We start from the raw sequence: 22,024 nt of genomic DNA on the forward strand, positions 1-22,024 counted from the left end.
CAACATGTGACGACAGTTTTTGCACACCTAGTGCAGTGCGTAATTGGCGGCGCCTCAGTGAGAAAAATACAGTAAAAAACAAGACCATCCACATCCCACCGATGTGGTACTGTTTATGGCTCTTGAGATGGCGGTCGCAGCATAGAGTGCCACACATTGTGCCGTGATTAAACAATCGTCCAGGAATAGGCATTCCTTGCTTTAAGAACACTGGTTGTGGTGCCATCTGACAGGCATTTCAAGCAGATTCGGCGCCGGACGTAGATTTTCACGAAGGGGCTGTAATCTCGATTGACTTTCTTTGGGTATACGAGATACAATCACTTTCATGCTTGGCATCGGACGTGCCTGCCCCTAGGAGTGACAGCGTGCGCTGGAGAAGTGCTGCTGCATGCGTGGAGCGCTGTTGCCGTGTCCAATGCCGAGTTACGCAAAATCATGCAAAAGTAATCGTATCTCCGAAAACAACTGGCCAAGAATACTGCTCCACAGCAGTGCTGCTATTGCTGATCGATGCACGCTGCACATTTTGTACTGTCGGCATTGCAGTTCTATATCCTCAAGCAAGTTTGCCAAGAATAGGCTAACAAAATTTTGACAGTAAGGTTTCGGTCTGCGATGCATTACCTATCTGTGCTGTCTCATTTTGCAACAACGAAATTCTTGCGAAAGCAAATATTTTTGCTTTCACCACCAATTTCATAATTGTGACGTCCAATAGTATTGCTACTTGTACTTATTTTTGCTTCCTGGTGACCGTCTTTCACTAGCTAACAAATGTTCAATGTTATCACCCGGCACAGGACACACCTTTGAGTACAGTGAAACCTCGTTAAACCGTAGTTGGCCGGAGCTCAGGAAAGGTACGTACTAAACGGTAGTACTGTTTAACCGAATAGCATGAGATCGCCCACTTACCTGTCGAAAACGGAACTCAGAGAGTGCGATGAAAGGGGAAAAAACATGCAGTATTTATTCACTTCGCGTGACAAAAGCGTTATTTTCGTTTGATGCCGCGGCGGCCCAGCACGCCGACGACAGCGGCCTCAAACTTAATGAAGCTGCGTGCCAGCTTTTCAGCCAGCCCCCTCTTCCCGGAAAACACTCGCATGGCAGATTCCTCATTGGTGTTACGTATTCACCGTGCACGTGCGCAGTAGTGCTACAGAAGTCCCGGGGGCGCCTTTTTCATTACGGGTGCCGGAGTTTGGAATAATTTTCATTTGGAATAGAGTTACGTTATCGCGCCCCTATTGTCGTCGCGACGATTGCATTCATGAGGCTGATGCAACGCGCAGCTTATGCCACTGTCGGGACTGAATCGCCCGTGCTATCGCTTTCCGTGTCGTCCTCGTCACTGTCGCTAGTCGACACTTCGGCAACAACAGAGGCAACGATGGCGAAAAGTCGAACCTCGTAGCCGATATATCTTCGCGGTCGCAGCAGCGCTGCCGAGCAACTTCTTCGCATTCCAAATGCCACACACTGTAGTCAACAGCAGATCCCTGCTGCGTGCCAGCGCCGACTTCTTCGTGTCACGTTCGATAGCACGGACGATGTCTAATTTTTCTTCTATGCTGAGCACCTGGCGTCTTTTTTATCCAAGCTTCGGAACGACGCGAGTCCTCGCTTGCACGACGCCAGCTCTCTGGCACCGCGTCGAAATGATGTTGATGTTGATGTGGCTTCACGCGCAAACGCACAGGGCGCTTGGAGGCCGTTGTTCCGATCTCTGAGGCGTGTTGTTCTGCCGGGCCGCCCGATGGAGACGGCGCAGCGGCGAGTTTGCGCGACGAAAAGTTCAAACGCTACGTTTTAACCGATGCGTACGCAGTAAGCTGGTACGGTTTATGCGGATACGAAACACATTATGTTCAATGGCCGCTGAGTCGGGGATTTGACTTTACTACTTTTAAAACAAAACTACTGTTTAAGCGGGTACGGTTTAACGAGGTTTTACTGTATTGGAAGTTTTTCGAATGTTATCACTGGTTCTATCTGTTGTTTATGCTGTTGCCAAGCCTTGTGTAATCAGACTGCGTGTGCGACGATAATAGTGGTGTACATTCTAGAACTTACGCGAGCACCAGTGATCACGCGGGAAAGTTCAATGAGTCATGTATAAATAGCCGATGTGTCTGATCCACAGATCAGATTTCAGTGATTCCAGACAGTGCTTGCAGCTATCGTTGTACAGTCGACTCCCGTTAATACGAAGTTCACGGGGACCACAAAAAACTTCGAATTAAACGAACTTCCAATTAAGCACAAAACACAAAAAACAGCACTTTATTTGTGGCGAAATAGAGTATTTTCTCTAAGAAAAATAGTCGGTCATCTTGCTTTGCTTCTTTTTGCCGAATCGTGCTGCTGAAAGCAAATTCTGCAGGCTGTAGATGTGGCGGAACGCTTCTTCCGCGTTACCTTCAGCGGCAAAGAAGCGCTCCGCAAGAGCAAGGCTTGCAGCTACATCGGCAGCCTTAGGGTGCGGCTCGCCTTCAACGTCATCGTCGCTTTCCTGGGTCGCTTCCTGGGGCCGAATAATCTCGACAATTTCGCTATCGGTCAGCGCACCGCACGTTTCGACCGCCTTGTCTATGGCGACGTAATCTTCAAAATTGACGTCCCCGAGAGCATCACCAAAATCAGTGCCGTCAAGCTCGCTTGTTGACGCTTCCTCCGCAGAAATTTCAGAGGCGTCCTCCGAAGAAGCTGCCACAAAACCGCAAGCCCTGAAGCAGTTTGCGATTGTTTCTTGCTTCACATGATCCCATGCTCGCGCCAACATGTGGATGGCACTAAGCAGGCTCACCTCGTACTTTGTGGAGCTATCCATACACAAAATCATGCGCTCGAGGAGGTGCCGCCTGTACAGGACTTTAACATTCTTGATGGTGCCTTGGTCCATTGGCTGCAAAACAGCCGTTGTGTTTGCAGGCAAAAATGCGAGGCGTATTGCACTCAAGGCTGGCACATTCATGTGAGCACTGCAGTGATCGACAAGGAACAACACCTTGCGGTTCGAAGCAGCAAACTTGCGGTCCAATTTGCTTATCCAGCTCTTGAAGATTTCGGCCGTCATCCACGCTTTTTTGTTCGCCTCATAGTCCACAGGCAGCGTCTTCACGCCTTTAAAACATCTCGGCTTCGCGGCTTTCCCGATCACAAGTAACCGACATCGTTCCGTGCCAATCATGTTTGCTGCGATCAGCACCGACACTCTCTCCTTGCTGCGTTTGCCCCCAGCACAGTCGTCGTCCTTGAATGTCAGGGTCTTCTCTGGTAGAAGCCGATAGAAGAGTGCAGTCTCATCTGCATTGAAGATGTCTTCCGGTCTGTATTCGGCGAGATATTCACGCAGCTTTCCGTCCTTCCACGTGGCGCATGTTTCCTGGTTAACGGATGCCTTTTCACCACACACGCTCTTGAAAACCAGGTCATGACGATCTTTAAAGCGCGTCAGCCATCCATCTGACGAAACGAAGTCATCGATCCCCAACATTGCTGCAAGCGTTCGGGCTTTCATCGCAACGATGTCTCCGCTGAGAGGAAGTTTGTTGCATCTGGCCTCCCTAATCCAAACCAGCAGAGCCTTCTCCAACTCTGGATAAGCGCCGGTGCGCATTCGCTTCCGAGAAGTCTTGAACTTGTCGTTCTCAAATGCATCCATTATTGTGCACTTGTTCTTGATGTAGTTAGAGAGTGTGTTCGGCTTGATCCCGTACTTCCGCGCTATGTCTTGTTTGGCAGCACCTTCCTTCTCAACTTCCTTCAAAACCTCGACTTTCGTTGCCAGGTCGAGCGTGCGATAAGAGCCACGGTTTGCCATGGCTATAAACTGCGCGACTAGGTACAGTCAATTCTGAATCACTCGTGGAACAACCTAGCCTACGAGCTTCCCGCACAAAGGCGCTCGACTAACACACGCCTCGACATACGCTGCGCGCGCTGCAAGACTAATCTCGCACAATCTCGCCACTGCCAGTATGCAGCGCTGCATGCACCTATGGCACCCGCGTGGCCTCCGCGATCAGCTCCGGCCACGCGCGGCAGCCGCGCGTGGCCTCCGGCGGGAGCCGCTTCGCCTCCCGCCGGAGTTGATCGCGGAGGCCACGGCAGCCGTAGCAATGAATAATCGCGCCACTCCAAGAAGGATGGCGTTGCGGGCGGCTGCGGTGGCGATGACACCAACGCGGAGCACGGAACTGTTGCAACACTTGAAAAATTGCACATTCTACCAAAGAATGACGGTCACCTCGAGGATCCCGGCTGAAAATTAACTTCCAATTAAACAATATTACTGGATGAGGACTTCAAATTATCGAGCGATTTCTTCTATAGGATTACATGCAAAACTGACGGGACCAGCACTTCACTTCTAATTAACCGAAAATTCCAATTAAGCGGCTTCGAATTATCGGGAGTCGACTGTACTTTGACTATCACTTGTATTCCTGGGCACAGGTTGGCCCAATAAAATGTTCACTTCGTGACCTGCAGTTTTTTGCTATGCTACTGTCTGGTTCTTAACCATCACTGCAACGTGACAATATGTAGGTTTGTACACGTCATTCACATGTATGATGTGGTGACCAGCTTACCTGCGACTCGGATGAACTCATTTCCGAGGGCTTCTCAGTCAGGCTGCTGCTGTCACAATGATCGTCATATGCCTTGGTGTCCTCTTCATCCGAGTATGTCACACTTGCTGGGGAGGGACGTGGTGGAGACCGCAAAGCAGGCAATGGTTTACGCAGTGACCCGCGAGTCATTGTACGCTTTGTCGGTGGCTCAGGGCTGCCAAACCCAGCTGCCTGTTGGTCATTCAAGCTTAATTGGTCGTCACTCCGAAGGCTCTGCTGTATCTCCTGCAATTTAGTGCCAGTAAAACCATAATTTCATAATTTCTCTCTAACCAGCTTACATTTTTCCGTCAATAATACTGAAAAGTATTGCAGGTGTCACATTGCAAATCATGATGCAATGACAAAGGCACCAGAAGCGAGCTGAAGAAAAATAAACACCAGTGCCCACTGGCTCTCTACCTTGCCCCACCAAGAAAAAAACGCTGGTGCCATGAATGTCTGATAAACGTAAACAGAGCTACTTGGGCCAGCCCTGGAAAAGCTGAAAGTGCTTGTGTTTTGTTGAGTAACTTTTGGAGCCAGAAGCAAACCAGTAGGAAATCGCAGGAAAAAAATGTGACGGAACTCTGTTTTACAGCTTAGCGTGTAAAATGGCTCATCTTCTGAATGAGCTTTTGCACTTAACTCTATAGTCCCCAAAATAATTACAGAATAAAATTTCCCAATGCTTCTCCATGTAGTCATGAATTTTTACATGTCATTTTTATCCCGAAAATATATTTTCTTGATAGTTAATTACGTTTTTTCCGGACTTATAGTACTACCATCTAGAGTTGAAAATTGAACCCAAAGCCAATTACCAACTGCAACTCTCCTTTGGTAGTGGGAGCAGCACAGCATCAGGCTGAACGAGTAAGACTCGTCATTTGTGATATTGGCACCTCCCATGACGAGTAAAGCTCGGGATTGGGAGTTAAAGGGTTAAAACCTGAAAGTGGCACATCGTCACTGCCCACCTACGTAAGAACTTCTGTAATCATCCTGTAATGTAGTGTCGATGATGCTGGCTCTGACAGTAGGCTATTGCTAATGCTGCAAGTGCAATTTTCAAACCGATTTGAAGAAAGCTGTGCATTTGAGTCACGTAAATATGGCAATCATTCAGCGAGCTTTCATTCTCACATCGCACTCTGATGAAAACAGGCTAACAATCGGTACTTTCCGAGAGAAATAGCAAGGCTTCAGTGCAAATGCCGCTACGATAGACACTGCACCCATTGGGGTGTCACCATCGGGGTCACGCGCATGTGTGCTGATCAATCAAGTTCAAATTAGCTGGCCAGGGCCAATTTCAGAATAAAAATAACTAAAGTTCTACCTCATACAAATGTATTGGTGTTGGCCAGAACCTTCAGTTGAGATTGGATTCACAGAAATCGAATTAACGTAACTCTACTGCACGGATGTTCTGTTAAATGACAGTTTGCCATATCGAGGTTCAGCTGCACCAGCAAAACTGCGCGTAACTTCAATACAAATGCACAAAAACGGAAAGGAAAGCCTAGAAGTAAGTTCATGTTCAGTTTGTGCCTTCTGTCCAGCACAAGGCCAGGAAGATAGAAGACAACAAAAGCTCAAGGCAAAAAAGGTACATGCCTGCTTGTACTGGTGAGTTTTGCTCTTGACGCACAGCACAGCAACAACCAGTATGATGGCTACCATGCTTGCAGCAGCAAGTACCACCAAAAACCAGGGCTCTCTGTAGAACGGCAGTCGTTGCTTGTACTCCAGGAAGAGCTTGTCTGTGCACAATGCAAACAAAGCAAACCATCAGGCGGGCTCTAAAAGTTGAGGCACTGGTGAAATGCCTCCCCCATAAAAGTGCTGATCTATTTTTATCTCATTTGTTTCCCTGGTGCTTGTTCGTTCTCTGAAATATGCACATTACTTTCTGAAATACAGTAAAACCTTCAGCTCCCCTTCCACAGCACTAATACTTAATCTCCTGTAACTAAAAAAAAAGCGTTCAGCATGTCAATAAGGCTTTGACTTGGGCTAGTTGGTATGACATTGTTCTGATTACTGTGTTATAATGTTACACAAAGGAGGAAATAAAAGAAACTGGCACACATGTACACAATTGGACACATGTGTGTCGGTTTATTTTATTTTGTCCTTTGTGTAACAGTATAGCGCAGTAAACAGAACGATTCATGATGTAGTTGGTGCCTACAGTATTTATCACTAAACTGCAACTTCATATTTAAAGAAAGACTATGCTGTCACAATGCAGTCTATTGATGTAGCCCATCAGGAGTGCGTGCACGCTCCTCAAGTGTTTACCCACATGGCCCCATCAGGCAGCCAGTCTACAGTGAAGTCAACATGTCATAAACCATGACAGGACAGACATAAGTAAAAAGATGGCAAGCTCACTTGGTGTAAGCACGTGATCAGGGGCATAAGCTGGTGGACTGATGCCGAGGCGGTTGCGGGCAAACAGTCGCAATGTGTAGTCCGTAGATGGCAAAAGGTTCTGGAAGCTCACTTCGTACGATGTGCGTGGACTGCCATCGAGCTCTGCAACTGTCTGCCACTCTTCATCCTCACCTAAAACACAAGGGAGGCCTTGGTAAATGTCTCCGCTTTCCTTCTACAGATCAAGACTATTAAACAAAGAGGTGCTTACTAGGCATGAGAAGATATCAGTTTCTTGGTTTAAAGCAAATTTGAAGCAAGCAGCAACAATGCCTATTAATTTCGAACCAAACAGTTCAAACAGTTGTACGATTTGCATAAAACCACTGCACAAAAGCCGGACATCAGCATATCTAAAACAAAAATGGCCATTTACTTGCTGAGATGGAAAACTCTTCCTCTCGAGAAACAATTTATTTTCGAAGTGCCATTATTCCGATGTTTCCATGGAAAAACAAAACACAAACTGATGAAATTGTTGTTTGTCAATGGGATGGAAAATTCGTTTATAGACATTTGGCCACTACAGTCGAACCCGGATATATCAAACCCGCATATTTCGAATTATTGGCTATATCGAACACACAGATTACCCCCTTGAAGATACTATGTAAAAGTATAGGACAATTGCGTAGTATATTGAATTCCATTTTCATCGGACATTCGATATATTGAACGCCGCACCGCGCCCCTGGAAGGTGCGCTTTTCCCAAAGACATTTGTGTCCGGTCCTCAGGGGAAAACATTTCTGCAGAGTCAGTCAGCAGGCTCCTCCTCTGCGCATGCGCGGCCGTCGCCTAGCGACGGAGATGCAGAGCCTTTCCCCTGTTCTTGCGCCCCATCTGCGTGAGCTCTCTCGCTCCTCCTCTACCGCCGGCATGTGCACTGGGCAAGGGCATTGGAGCTCAGCGAAGAGTGCGCGGCATGGAGACGCGGCGACGTTTCCAAGCCATGCTTCCTGGGAAGAAGGAGAGAGAGAGAGAGTGAGGGGTCGGCACGGTCGCTCGTGGGCCAGGGGAGACAAGAGAGCCAGAGAGGGCTAAAAAAACGAACGCAGCGCCTTCGACGGCATATTCCGCCAATATTTTTCCTCACTCTCTTCTTTCTTTTCCCTTTGTCGTTCCTTCGCAGCCCCGTTGATTGCCGCTCGAACAGGCTTCGCTCGGACTGCTCCATCTGCGCATCGCGTGTTTTGTTGTGCGTACCTCTGTTTCAACGTGCTGTGTGTAGCGTGTGTGATTGCGGTCATCTGGTGAGCTATGGCATCCTCGGACATAAAAAAGAGGAAGAATCTGGACTTTGCAAGAAAGCTTGAAGTAATCCGGCATGTAGAGAATAGAGAAAAGAAGTCCTCCGTGGCAGATGCATTCGGCATTCTGCGGAGTACTTTAAGTACGTTGTTAAAAAACAAGCAGGACATCAAGCTTAAAGCAGGTGAGGAAAGTCGCTCGGGAGCGTGTCATGTGCACCCTGCTGCTTTTGACAAAGTGGAGAAGGCACTCTATACGTGGTTTTTTGAAATCCGAGCGAAAAATATTCCCATGGATGGCCCGATGATAATCGAAAATGCCAAATGGTTTGCTACAGCTCTTGGCGAAAAGAACTTTTGCGGTGGCACTGGATGGCTGCAACAGTTTAAAAACCGCCACGGCATTGTAGGAAAGGCCATTTCAGGCGAAAGTGGGGCTGTCAGCAGCCAGGAGATGCAGCAGTGGCTTTCTGAGGAGTGGCCGAAGATCACTGAGAAGTTTTCGCCTGCAGAAATCTTCAATGCAGACGAAACTGGTCTCTTTTGGCAAATGTTGCAGAATAAGACACTTGCTCTTCGTGGAACCTCATGCCATGGCGGTAAAATGAGCAAAGTGCGTGTGTCGGTGCTGCTTGCAGCCAACATGGACGGCTTGTGCAAGCTACGGCCATTCGTGATCGGGAAGAGCAAGTCACCGCGCTTCTTCAAGAACTGTAAACAGCTTCCCGTCCGCTACGGCTGTAATAGGAAGGCCTGGATGACACGTCAACTTTTTGTTGAATGGCTGCAGGCTTGGGACGCTGAGTTGGGCAAGTCGGGCCGCCGAGTTTGCCTTCTGGTAGACAACTGTTCGGCCCATCAAACGACTTGCAAGCTGCAGCACATCGAATTGGAAGTTTCTCCCGCTGAGCACCACAGCGAGACTGCAGCCCCTCGACCAGGGTATCATAAAGGCATTCAAGGTAGGCTATCGGAAGCGACTTATTCAACGGCTCCTCATAAACCTCCGCATGGGAACCGATCTCAAAATTGACCTGCTCAGCGCGATCCAGATGATTACCGGTGCTTGGGGCGACGTGAAGCAGGCCACAGTAGCCAACTGTTTCGGTAAAGCAGGTCTTGAAGTGGCCGGAGATGAATGTCCGGAAGCTTTAGATGACGATGAGTGCTTGGAGGACGCATTGCGCGACTTGTCCAATTTTCCCGGCGCCGTCCCGTCCGAAGGTACTGTTGATGACTTCATTAACGCTGACAGCGGGTAGCCGACCTCGCTGATGAGGACATTGTGGCCGGAATAGCTGGCGTTCAAGACGGCGATTCCAGCGACGACGAGAGCAACTGTCTTTTCGAAGAAACGCGTCCGTGCACAGCCACTGAACTGGCGTCAGCGTTCAGCCTGATTCGGCGCTGTTGCGGCGAAATGGAAGGCACTGGGCTCTCACAACTGGACAGTCTCAAGAAGATTGAGACTAGTGTTTTAAACTTCATTTCCCAGAGGAAAAAGCAGCCCAAAATTAGTGATTTTTTTTCCGTGAAATAAAGCGCTTTCATATTGTGTGCACATGCTATGTGATTCGCGGCTGTTCCAATCGGTAAGCCACAATTTTTTATGATTGCGAGTGCTTTTTTTGGACTATATCTGTATATCGAATTTTCGCTATATCGAACTATTTTTCGATCCCCGTCGAATTCGATATATCCGGGTTCGACTGTACTGTGGTTCAGTATACTGGAAATTTCATATTGGTCGAGGCCATGGGGGCATTTCCCATTCCTCCATTGTGACTCAATGCGTGTTTAGCTATGTCACATGTTGTCAAGTGCAGATGCCGCGTACCAAGTTGACTGCACGATGCCAGCACCACAGGCTATGCTGTGAAAATTCAGCTAGGTGTTTTCTTCCTACATGCAAGATTAATCCCTTCACTGATATTTCTTTCATCAACCTTTCTGCTTGCACATAAAGTGCACAAAAAACTGACTTGACCTTTCACTCGAGGCGAGTCCACGAACGTAGGCTGGAATATTCGTTCTTAAGTACACTGACTCACACTTGCTCTGCACTCATTTCACAGGCGTGAGATAGAGCGTTAGTGAGTGACAAATAGTGTGAGTGGATGTTAATATGAATGGGATTAAGTGCCAGTGAGCTTGAGTGAATGTGAGTATCAACGTTAGTGACTGTCGACGAATGCAAGTGGATGCGAGTGTGCAGCGTGGGTGAGTACCGGCGAGTGGGTGCTGGTAGGTGAGATTAATATCGACTAAGAATGTGAGTGACTGTTGGTGAGCACGAATAGGAATTCATGATTATATTGCGCTTAGTGTTACACTGACGGGACAGGATGCGGACGTACGTAGCGCTACGTTCGTCAGTGTAACACTAAGCGCAATATAATCATGAACGTCCGCCAACTAGCCCCGTTAATTGCTTTACGAATACGAATGTAAGCGAGTACCAACGAGTATGAGTGCACATCACTTTGAGTGAGCACAAAGGCAACAAAAATAGTGGTGAGTGAGTATGAATGAGCATCTGCTTGTTCTATCGACCTGTAGTCCAAAGGCACAAATTGTACATGATGCGTAAGTTGGACGCCACAAAGAACTCCATGGGGCAAAATTCCACGCGCAGAGAATACTATTCCTAGACTCGACTATGACACACGCACCTGCATGTGAGGGACGTGCCTCGACCAGGTACCCAGTGATGACGCTGGCTCCCGGAGGCCCCTCTTTCCAGGAGAGGGTGGCTGCAGTGGCCGAGCGTTGTAGGGCCAATTCCAGAGGGGCTAAGGGTGACCCTTCCTGGGGGCCTGTGGTGACGTTGCACTGGCTCTCCGCGCCGTAGCCTTGGGAGGTCTCTGCCCGTACAGTGAACCGGTAAGTTGTCATCTCATCAAGGCCACGCACTGCCAGAAAGGTGTGAACCACTTTCTGGCGGACTTGCCTGCCAGACTCTGTGAAATAAAGAAAGGAAAAGGCGCTGTGTGTAACTCAACAGCTGCAACTGTGTGCAACAACCATAAAAATTGCAAAGACAAAGAACACCATAACTTGTTAGACTATTAAAATATAGGGGTGTTCGAATATTGAATAATAGATTTTGAATATCACAAAATTTTTCGGAAGAGTCATTGCTACCAATATTGGGCAAGAAAACACAGTGCTGCACATGCTTGTGAGTCTTCTAACATTGTATAACAAGAATGTAGCATGCTATCGGCAGCTTACATATATAGAAATCAAAATATACAGTAAGGTCAACTCTTAAGAACAGAAAATAAGTATGCCAGCACCTATTCAAGCTTAGTTCTAGTATATGAGGGTCCGGAAAATATTTTTGATGCGTAAGCATCAAATGGCCTATTGAGCCAAAAATGCCGGCGCCTGCAGTCTGCAGCAGCGAAATGGCACCTAAATTCCCATTGGCTGCAACGCCACGTCATGAGCGCATCTTAACGGAATTCCCAGTGGCTGCGGTGCCATGCCACAAGCACTCCTCGATGGAGCAGAGCGGGCAAAAGGGAATACCTACTGCTGCGTTAGCACGCCAGGTGTTGCATGAGGGGAGAGGGCATCACCACGACGCCACATCATCCTCGCTCTTGGAATTATCCGTGCAAGCACTCGCCCGCATTTTAACCGCACCTCAGTAAGGAAAAATCTAAATGTGCAAAGCGTCTTAACGAACTTGCTTGCCCACGATGAGATAACATGGAAGGACGGCTCAGCCGCATTCAATTGGACATTAATGCTTTTGCATTCACAACTAATAAGAAGTTCTTAGGTGTCCTCTGATTTCTTCATCAGAATTCATGTTGAGAAGAATAAAGTGCTTTTCTTCATTGAAACTAATGAATTAGTGATGTCTATTTGTAATGAATACCAATGAGATTCTCAGTTTAATAGTGGACTTATGTTTTGCACCAATCTTTCATTTATTGCATTAAAAGTTTTGCTTTCCACTTTTTCTCTATAATACAGAAGGACTGGCATAAATTTCTGGCAGGTGGTTTATCATAAGGCTCAACTGTGTGATAGATGATCGTCGAAATGACTGCGCATCAAGTGACTCGATCATCGCTCCATGCATAGCACAGCAGCGCCGATGGTTTGCACAACCTCCCGCCCGTTTTATATTCGTTCATCTGCCATCCGCGCAAATGCATGCAACCAGGTCATGACATGTAAATCCTGCCATAAAAATCCAAAGGTAGTCTTGCGACGGGTTGCTCGAACCTACAACCTCTACAACAAGACACCGATGTCAGTCTACGAACGGGGTCGAGAAGAAGATGCTGCCACACGGTGTGCCACAAAGACGGCGGCCGTGAACTCTCCTACACTCGCTTTCGTTTGAGAGTTGGTTTGTCGGCTTTCTGAGTGTTGTGCGGTTGCTGTGAACACATCCGAGTTGATTCGGCACCGAATGATTACATTAGTCGCAAACTTCTGATGAAACAGTGCCCATTAGGCCTAATGGCCTAGGCAGTGTTCACCGCAAATTCGCAGCTGGCCGATGTGGTAACAGCCTGCAAGCCATCATGGGATGCTTGCCACTGGATGGCTGGCTCATCAGCTGCGTTCACTCCTGAGGTTATGCGTGCAGGTTAGATTGACGGCTGTTGAAGTGACATAAGTTCATCGCTGCATATTCAACACGATACGTATGCCTGCCAGCGGCTAATCAGCCCGATCTACAGACATGCTTTCAAATTTTACAAAATACAAGCTGCCATTGTTGCTGTTGCCTATGTCTGCGCTGAATTATCTTTACGGTATATCCAGTTGACCTGGATGAACTTTGTGCCAACAGAGGTGACCAATGTGGCGGCATTGTGTGAATTGTGGCGTTCGGGTGCTGTGTGTGCTAATCTGCATCGGGCCAACGTTGCGGTGCAATGACAAAGTCTGCTACCCCGTCAGCCAGGGTGGGCCTGCTCGTGACGCGCTCAGCACTCCTTTTGCGCCGACAACGAAGTGAAATGCTCGCTTGGGCGGCATCGAGCACGAGGGGTTTTGCGGAGCATGTGGCACTGCGCAGGTCTCCATATCAAATATATCAAATATAGCTGCTGCGGCAGGCAGCGTCTGTTCTCGGTTGTGTGTGCCTCGTGCATATGTTTACATGGGATCTAGCGGCTGGAAAACATACATGATTGCAGTTCGGCAATATACAGAACGTTGGTGCGAATAGATCGCATTTTCTGGGAACGTATGAACCAGTAAAATATAAATGTACTTTAATTCGGTAATTTTTTGTTTCTCAATCACGAATGTTGGCACTGAGAAATCGTACGTAATGGGATTATATCAACAAGGTTCTACTGCAGCTCAGTGGTATTCGAGACAACATAACTTCGCTAATTCTTCAGCTTCAGGAAGAAAGAAAGCACATGATTCTGTTCGAAAAAGACTCTATCAGCAAAAAACATTTTCAAGGTGCTCTGTTTAATTAGGGTAGACCATACTATACATCTAGATTCTTTGTTACACAAGTTACTGATAGCTAGCAACATTCTTGTTACGTAATGTGAATAGCCTCCTGAGCATCTGTAGCACCAGGTTTTCTTGTATAAAGTTTGTAAGCATAGAACATTGTGTTAAATTTGGATATTCAATATCTGACTTATTATATGTTTTTTTTTTTCATTTGATATTTCATTAAACATCTACTCTTCAATATTCACACACCCCAACTAATAAGTTTTTATTAGAAGGGATGTAAACTATGCTTTGTTAGTTGCAGTCTGCATATTCAAAGCAGCAAGAAGCATCTCACCTATGTCCAAGTCAGCTGTCTCATAGTTGACCAGGTAACCAGTGATAATACCATTGGGTTCCTCTGGTGGGGTCCAGCTGACGTTGAGAGAATTCATTGTTATGTCGGTGAACACCAATGACCCAGGAGGGCCGGGTCCTGCAAAGGGGAAAAAAAAAAAGCAGCGAAATCAGATGCAAATGTGTCCACACCTGAACAACCCTGTGTAAATGCAGCTCTGTACAAAGAGTACAAGTTAGGACTGTAAAATTAACCGAAACTTTCTAATAATTAATTGAATATTCCTCTATTTGATGTAGTCTGCAACTCTAATAGTCACTATTCGTAAATAGAAATATTTTTTAATAGTTTACGAGTAACTCAAGTTGTCAACTGTGCATGATCAGGCATGCAATTGGAGAAAAAGTGCGATAAATTGTATCCCAGCAGTCATAATAGACATGGATATGAGAAGTTTAGTAGGGGTGTGTGACTATCAAAATTTTCGAATATGAATTGAATGTGGATACTTAGCATCGAATATCGAATAATGATATGCACATGCATTTATTAACAAGTTGGTTTACTTTGACATGTTGAAACATTACCGCTACATTGCGATTAGTAAAAAAATACTAAAAGATTGTGTATTTTGCTCATGTTAGCTTTGGAAAATGGACTAATTTCTGCTAGTTGTCTGTTCTCGCCAACCTGTGCCTTATTATACCGCATCAATTTCCCATAAACTCAGAGACATTTGATCCTGTACCAGTCGTCACTCATCGCATTTGCTGTTAAGCAATAAGCTCAGGATTGGAGGTGGAACCTGCAAAAGAGTGGTGCACCCTCGCTGTTCGCAAACCCATGCCCCTTGCTACTGAGAGGCTGGCTTTCCTGTACAGCCTTGACGTCCAATGGCTGAGCACGTTTCACAGGCTAAATTTTGCCAGTGGCATGAAGTTATCGCAAAATTCCATCGGCACAAAATCAGACACATTCTCTTGTATTAGGTGGAAATAAATTCTAAGAACCATGCTTGCTCCCGCACAACCAACAATATATTCTATTTGTTTCGAATATTTGTACCCAATCGAATATTCAAAACTTTCAGAATACTTAGTTTTCGACTCGATATTCAAAATATAATGTTCAATAATATACGAAATTTTTGAATATTTGTACATCCCTAAAGTTTAGTAATGGAGCACCCAACATTCTGCGAGGTTCCCAATTTTTTTCAACTAGGCCACTTTCATTTGTACTCACCAATGAGTCCGGCGTATGTGAATATAACTGCTTTTTTGCTCCTAATGCTCCATTTGTGTATTTAATAAATGCTTCGTAACGTGCACCTTAGTGACAAAAGCTTGCTAGCATTGTTCAACCCTCATGTTGTGGTGACTTTCCTTCTTATTCTTACTTCCTTTTCTATCCCCTCCTTCCTAAAGAATAGGCAGGCTTTGTGTCCCTCTTGGTGGCAGTTTCCATTCTGCTCCTTCCTCATTTTCCTCTCTGCAGACTTTATGTGTCATATCAAATAATGTATTGTAAAGGCGTCACTCACGGTCGGCCTGGGTATGGACTTGCAGTAGCTGGGAACGGGGACCGTCACCAGCCGGATTGAATGCCAGTAGTTGCACCGAATACTTGGTGAAGCGCCGCAAGTCAGTGATAGTATAGGCAGTTGGGGTTGCCGGAACTGCTTCCATTGCTTCTTCTGCATCGCCTTCTGCTTTGTAGAAGATCTGAAATAGGCCAGGGCAAACTTCTTCCTTTACATCTACTATCCTACCCAGTTTTGCATCAGGGTGAATAAACCACGAAACATGCCTGCTGCCTGTGTCAAGCTGACAAATGTCATGCACAGTAACTAGTGGAGTGTTATCAATTTTTTTTAGTTTACTATAGAATAATCATGTGCAGCTGTGTTTATTCACCACAACCTTCTTATTTAGTACAGTCAACTTCTGCTAACTCGACCCTGACGAGACAGTTGAAATTGATCAAATTATCCGGTGGGTCAAATTAAAGAAGATGCAGAAAAAGTGTCAAAGCACCTCCAATTCAGTTGGCAGTATTTGCCCAATTCTAACACGCCCCCGAATCAAATGTGGGCCTGCTTTCCGTGTGGCCAAAGTAGAAAACTAATGCAGAGATAACATTAAAGCTTAAACACAAAATAGAAATCTAATGTGCACCTTAATTTTTAGCAAGAAAAATGCGCAAGGGTCTAATGTGTGTTGCACAATGCCAGCCAGTTTAAGTCAGCTTCGCCGCAAAATAATTAAAATTTAGCTTCGCCGCGATACAGCTGTGGTAAGATCAACTTCCCGAGAGTGGAAATGCGACTAACTGCTGGCAGCCGCCATTTGGCGATGGCCACCCACCACCCAAAAACTGGCTGTTCGCCGCCGATCCACTCTTTCCAACCACTGCCATCAGAAGTAGTGGTGCGTGGTGGAGAGCATGGACCAACTGGATCATAGCACAGAGGTTGGCTTCCATCGGTCTCCCATCAGAGAGAGTTTTGGTTGTTGACGCTTGGCTTTTGTTGGGCTATTTCCTATTAATAAAAAGTTAGAGCGTTAAAAACATGAAAGACGTAGAGAAAGAAACACACACCACACGCACTGACTCACAACTGATGTTTAATGCACCTATGGAAAAATACACATATAGAAAGTGGACGCTTCGCGCATGTCAAGATGAGGTATAAAAACAGCATGCATCTAAGGCACGTGTGGATATTGATTAATAAAATTGAATTCTTTATCATGTAGTTATGTGGATGGTTGGCTTACATACAGTGTGGCATTTCTGGTGATATGAATGAATGAATGTTTCATGTTTTATGGCGCAAGAGCCAAGTATGACCAAAGAGCGCCATGTCTGTGGTAATGACTTCGCAGTGTAATCATGAGTTCGATGAAGTTGGTGTGACGTGGCTGTAGAGGGGCCTTAAAAAGGGTCGCGCTAAAGTGCGTAAAATCTGTATAATAAGATTATGGCAATGACTTATGACGTGTACTATGAACATTAAGATGCATTTAAAAAGAATGACACAATGTGTAAAAATATATAAGGTTATAAGATATGCTAGAGCACTACTGCTTCCTCAGAGCCCTTGAAAAACAAGGGCCTGGAGGCACGTGCTATGCAAAACTGTTATCGCAGTGGCATCCTCTGGAGCGAGGATGCTCTACGAATTTAATGGGCATATAACGTGTAGTACGACATCATTTAAAAAGTTGAAGACTGCCTTGGTGTCAAAAAGCGATTCCTTACCAAGAAACATAGCCGGGTGTAGAGGGATGCAATAATGGTAAGCAAGCGGAAAATGTTTCTTTCTCTCCGTTTCGGCTTCCTGACACTCCAGGAGCACATGGAGGACGGTAAGCCTCTCACCGCATCTACCACAGGTTGGAGGTTCACTTCCAGTAAGCAGATAATTATGGGTGCCAAATGTGTGTCCTATTCTGAGGTGACAGAATAGGACATCTGTTCGCTGAGATCTTGTTGGGGAGGGCCAAAAACCTAACTGTGGCTTTATAACGTGCAGTTTATTATTTATTTCTGCGTCCCACATGCGTTGCCAGTGGTTGTGCAGTTTTTTTCGTATGTAAGTTTTCAGATCTGTGAGAGGCACCAAAGCAGTATTATTAACACCAAGGGGTGCAATTGACGTAGCCATCTGGTCTGCCAGAACGTTACCTTCGATTCCCCTGTGGCCAGGTACCCAGCATATGATGATATGCTGGCTAGATAGATAAGCTTTGCCCAGGTCGGAATAGACCTCAGTAAGTACAGGATTTTTTTGTTTGTAGGGTGACATAAAGGCCTTCACCACACTTAGGGAGTCTGTATATATTACGGCTTTTTGGAGTTTTGATTTACTTATAAGCTTTACAGCTGACCATAATGCGTAGGCCTCTGCCGTAAAGATACTTGTTTCTGGATGTAGTATATCAGATTCCGAGAAGGATGGACCGACGGCTGCATAGGACACTCCGGCATGTGACTTGGAAGCGTCTGTGTAGAACTCTGTGCACGAGTGCTTGTACTGAAGTTGTAGGAAATGCATTCTTATTTCGACCTCTGGAGCGTGTTTTGTGACATTTAGGAAGGATATGTCACATTCTATCACCTGCCACTCCCAAGAAGGTAAGGCATGGTTAGGTGCATTAAGGGAAGCTTGAGGAGTGGGACATGCATTTCATCGCCAAGCTCCTTCACACGCAGCGAGAAAGGCTGTCTTATAGACGGACGGTTGCAGAAAAGTGTAGCACACGTCATATCGGTAACGGTATTAAAACATGGGTGTTCAGGAATGGAGTGCACTTTAAGGAAATATGTAAAGCTGATGTATGATCTCTGCAAGTGGAGCGGCCACTCATTCGATTCGGCATATAAGCTTTCGATCGGGCTTGTTCTGAAAGCGCCAGTGGCTAGGTGGATACCTAGATGACGGACAGGATCCAGCATCCTTAGCGCGCTCGGGGCGGCAGAGTTATACACTACGGCCCCATAATCCAATCGTGACCGTATTAGGCTCTTGTAGAGATTCATTAGACACTTTCTGTCACTACCCCACGTAGTCTTAGATAGAAGTTTCAGTAAGTTCATTGTTTTCAGACATTTTTCTTTCAGATATTTGATGTGTGGAATGAAAGTGAGTCTATCGTCAAGTATAATACCTAGGAATTTGTGCTCTTTGTTGATAGTAATTTGTTGTCCACACAGTTCTAAGCAAGGATCCGGGACCAGGCTTCTCTTTCGTGTAAAAAGAACACAAGAACTTTTGTTAGGATTGATTTTAAATCCGTTTTTTCTCTGCCCATTTTGATACTTTGTTCAAACCATGCTGTACCTGTCTCTCGCACACTGCGAGGTTACAGGATTTAAAAGCTATTTGAATGTCGTCCACATAGATAGAGTAAAAAATGGCCGGTGGTAATGAAGCATGAAGCGAGTTCACCTTCACGATAAAGAGCGGGCAGCTAAGCACGCCTCCTTGGGATACACCCGTTTCTTGCATAAAAGGACGTGAGAGTACATTGCCGACTTTTACACGGAATGTACGATTGGACAAATAGCTTTCTATTAGGTTTAGCATATTACCATGAATGCCCATTTCTGACAAGTCTCTCAAGATTCCGTAGCGCCACGTTGTGTCGTATGCCTTCTCCATATTGAGGAATATGGATAGGAAAAACTGTTTGTGAACAAATCGCTTACTGGCCACATTTTTCTTGCTTTGCAATGCGCACAAGCTTTTCACAAACTGATGTGATGAGGCACATAGGGTAACCTGCGGCCTTCAGGTGTTCCACTTGCATTCGAAAACTCGTGCTCAACTTGTGCACGCAAGTTTCTTCCAAGGCTGCGCATAAGCACGACAGAACAATTCCGTGCTTCACAATTTTTTAGTGGCCTGACGCGAAATTTAAAACAGGTCTTGCAGATCGTGGATTATAGGGCCAACAAACATGATCCGAACCAAAATTCATGCACAAATAAAAAAACTGTAATCTATTATTTATCGGCTGCTCAGAGGTGACAAACAAGCCATGTGAATATGAGCTTGTAGTCACATGACCTTTTTGATCACGAATGCATCCATGGTATGAATAGTGAACAGCTCATGATGTTCATGACTCATAGCAGCACAAACATTTTATAGCAGCACAACATCTAGCCCAAGTGGTAGGCTAAATAAAGTATGGATGCAAATGTAAAACATAAGAGTGTGTGAATATCAAAATTTTTTAATACAAATCAAATACGAATACTTAGCATCGAATATTGAATCATTCATGCACATAAATTTATTAGCAAGTTCGTTTACTTGGACATGTTGGAACATTGCAATTACCTTGTCATTGGTAAAAAAAATTTAACTAGTAAGCCATTATACTAAAAGATTGTGTATTTGGCTCATGTTTGCTTTGGAAAATTGAATAATTGCTGCTAGTTGTCTGTTCTCACCAACCTGTGCCTTATTATACCGCATAAATTGATAAATAAATTGACCCTGTGCCAGTCATCACTCATCGCATTTGCTGTTAAGCAATAAGTTCAGGACTGGGGGTGGAATTTCCGAAAGAGTGCACGCTCGCTGTTCGCAAGCCCATGCCACTTGCTACTGAGAGGCTGGCTTTCCTGTACAGCCTTGATGTCCAATGGCTAAGTGCGTTTCACAGGAGAAATTTCGCCAGTGGCATGAAGTTATCACAAAATTCCATCCGCACAAAATCACACACACTTTCTTAGATTAGGCAGAAAGAAACACTAAAGACCATGTTTTCTCCCACACTGCCAGCAATATATTCGATTTATTTCGAATATTTGTATTCAATCGAACATACAAAAATGTTTGAGTACCTAGTTCTTGAATCGAATCTGAATATTAAAAATATAATATTCGGTAATATTCGAAATGTTCGAATATTCGCACACCCCTAGTAAAACACCATGCCCAAAGTTGCCATTCTGCTGCACTGATGAGCCTTCCAGAGAAAATATGAAACCTTCTGCTTGTAGATACACTCTCACGTAATGAATTAGTACTAAATATTTGTTTATTCTCCAGAACAGGAATCCCAAAAAAGCAAAAGCAACACTTTGAAGCCCTTGCCTTGTATCCAAGAAGTTCACCATTGCGTTCCGATTCGGCAGGTGGGGCCCAGGACACTGCTATTTCAGTTGAACTTGGTGAGTTTAGCTGCAGCTGCCGCGGGCTTCCAGTGGGAACTGCACGCAGACAATTAATGGTAGCTCAATAGTTTGCCAAGCACATTGGCAAATACAAGTCACAATTTCTCTATATATTCAATGTGTTCAACTTATTGGACTTCCTCAGCATTAGTATAATTTCAGTGTGATGGTGAATTCCAATAACAGGTTCAGAACATTTGCAGCAAAACATATACTGCTCCCCCCCCCCCCCCCCCCCTAATTGGGGCATAATCTTCATGTGCAAGCCAGTAGTGCAAGCTACCTGTTACTACAGAAGATAAAGAGTACCTGACATAATAATTCTGTGGAAACCCGCAAGGTGGAGAGAATGAATTATTACAGTAAATTTCTTTAGTGAATATCTTGTATATGGACCTTTCACTAGCCGAGCTGGCTATGTGTCCAATCATGTTTTTTTGTATCGGTTTCATAAAATAAAATGATGATGATGACAAAAAAAAAACCATACGTAAATACCAACCTCATTAAACCGTACCCACTTAAACAGTAGTTTCGTTTTAAAAGTAGTAAAGTCAAATCCCCTGCTCAGCGGCAATTGAACATAATGCCTTTTGTATCCGCATAAACCGTACCAACTTATTGCGTACGTATCGGTTAACATGTGGCGTTTCCACTTTTTGTCGCACAATCATGGCGGTGCGTCGTCCCCATCAGGTGGCCCTTCGGAGCAATGGCCTCCAAGAGCCTTGTGCATTTGCGCATGAAGCCACATCTACATCAACATCATTTCGGCTTCGTGCAAGCAAGGACTGGCACCATGCCAAAGCTCGGATAAAAAACACCGGGTGCTCAGCATAGAAAATTGAACATCGTTCGTGCTATCAAACGTGGCACAAAGCAGTCGGCGTTGGCACGTGACAGGTATCTGCCATTGACTACGGTGTGTAGCATTTGGAATGCAAAGTAGTTGCTTGGCAGCGATGCTGCGACTGCGAAAAGGTGTCGGCTACGAGGTTCGACTTTTCGCCATCGTTGCCTCTGTTGCAGAAATGTCACTTAATGACAGTGATGAGGTCAACATGGAAAGCGACAGCACGGGCGATTCAGGACTGAAAGTGGCAGAAGCTGCGCATTACGTCAGCCGCATGAATGCAGTTGTTGCTACGAGAACAGCACCCTGCAATGAAAAAGGCACCCTGTGACATCTGCAGCGCTACTGCGCCAGTGCAATGCAACACCAACAAGGAATCG

At 45.6% G+C, this 22,024-nt stretch overlaps 1 protein-coding gene across 3 annotated transcripts in view; it reads right to left on the bottom strand.

The window, feature by feature from the left end:
• sdk (sidekick cell adhesion molecule) overlaps positions 1-22,024 on the bottom strand; it is a 144,098-nt gene that overhangs the window by 6,261 nt on the left and 115,813 nt on the right. For all 3 annotated transcript variants that reach the window (XM_075701064.1, XM_075701063.1, XM_075701062.1), the window contains 7 exons: positions 20,712-20,827; positions 15,642-15,822; positions 14,099-14,236; positions 10,986-11,273; positions 7,023-7,196; positions 6,243-6,388; positions 4,602-4,868 (listed from right to left, as the gene is read on the bottom strand). In XM_075701064.1, coding sequence (XP_075557179.1) covers positions 4,602-4,868; positions 6,243-6,388; positions 7,023-7,196; positions 10,986-11,273; positions 14,099-14,236; positions 15,642-15,822; positions 20,712-20,827 — 1,310 coding nt within the window. The remainder of the gene's footprint in view (positions 1-4,601; positions 4,869-6,242; positions 6,389-7,022; positions 7,197-10,985; positions 11,274-14,098; positions 14,237-15,641; positions 15,823-20,711; positions 20,828-22,024) is intronic.

The sequence above is a fragment of the Dermacentor variabilis genome, chromosome 8 (genome assembly GCF_050947875.1).
Source record: "Dermacentor variabilis isolate Ectoservices chromosome 8, ASM5094787v1, whole genome shotgun sequence".
In the NCBI taxonomy this organism is placed as follows: domain Eukaryota; kingdom Metazoa; phylum Arthropoda; class Arachnida; order Ixodida; family Ixodidae; genus Dermacentor; species Dermacentor variabilis.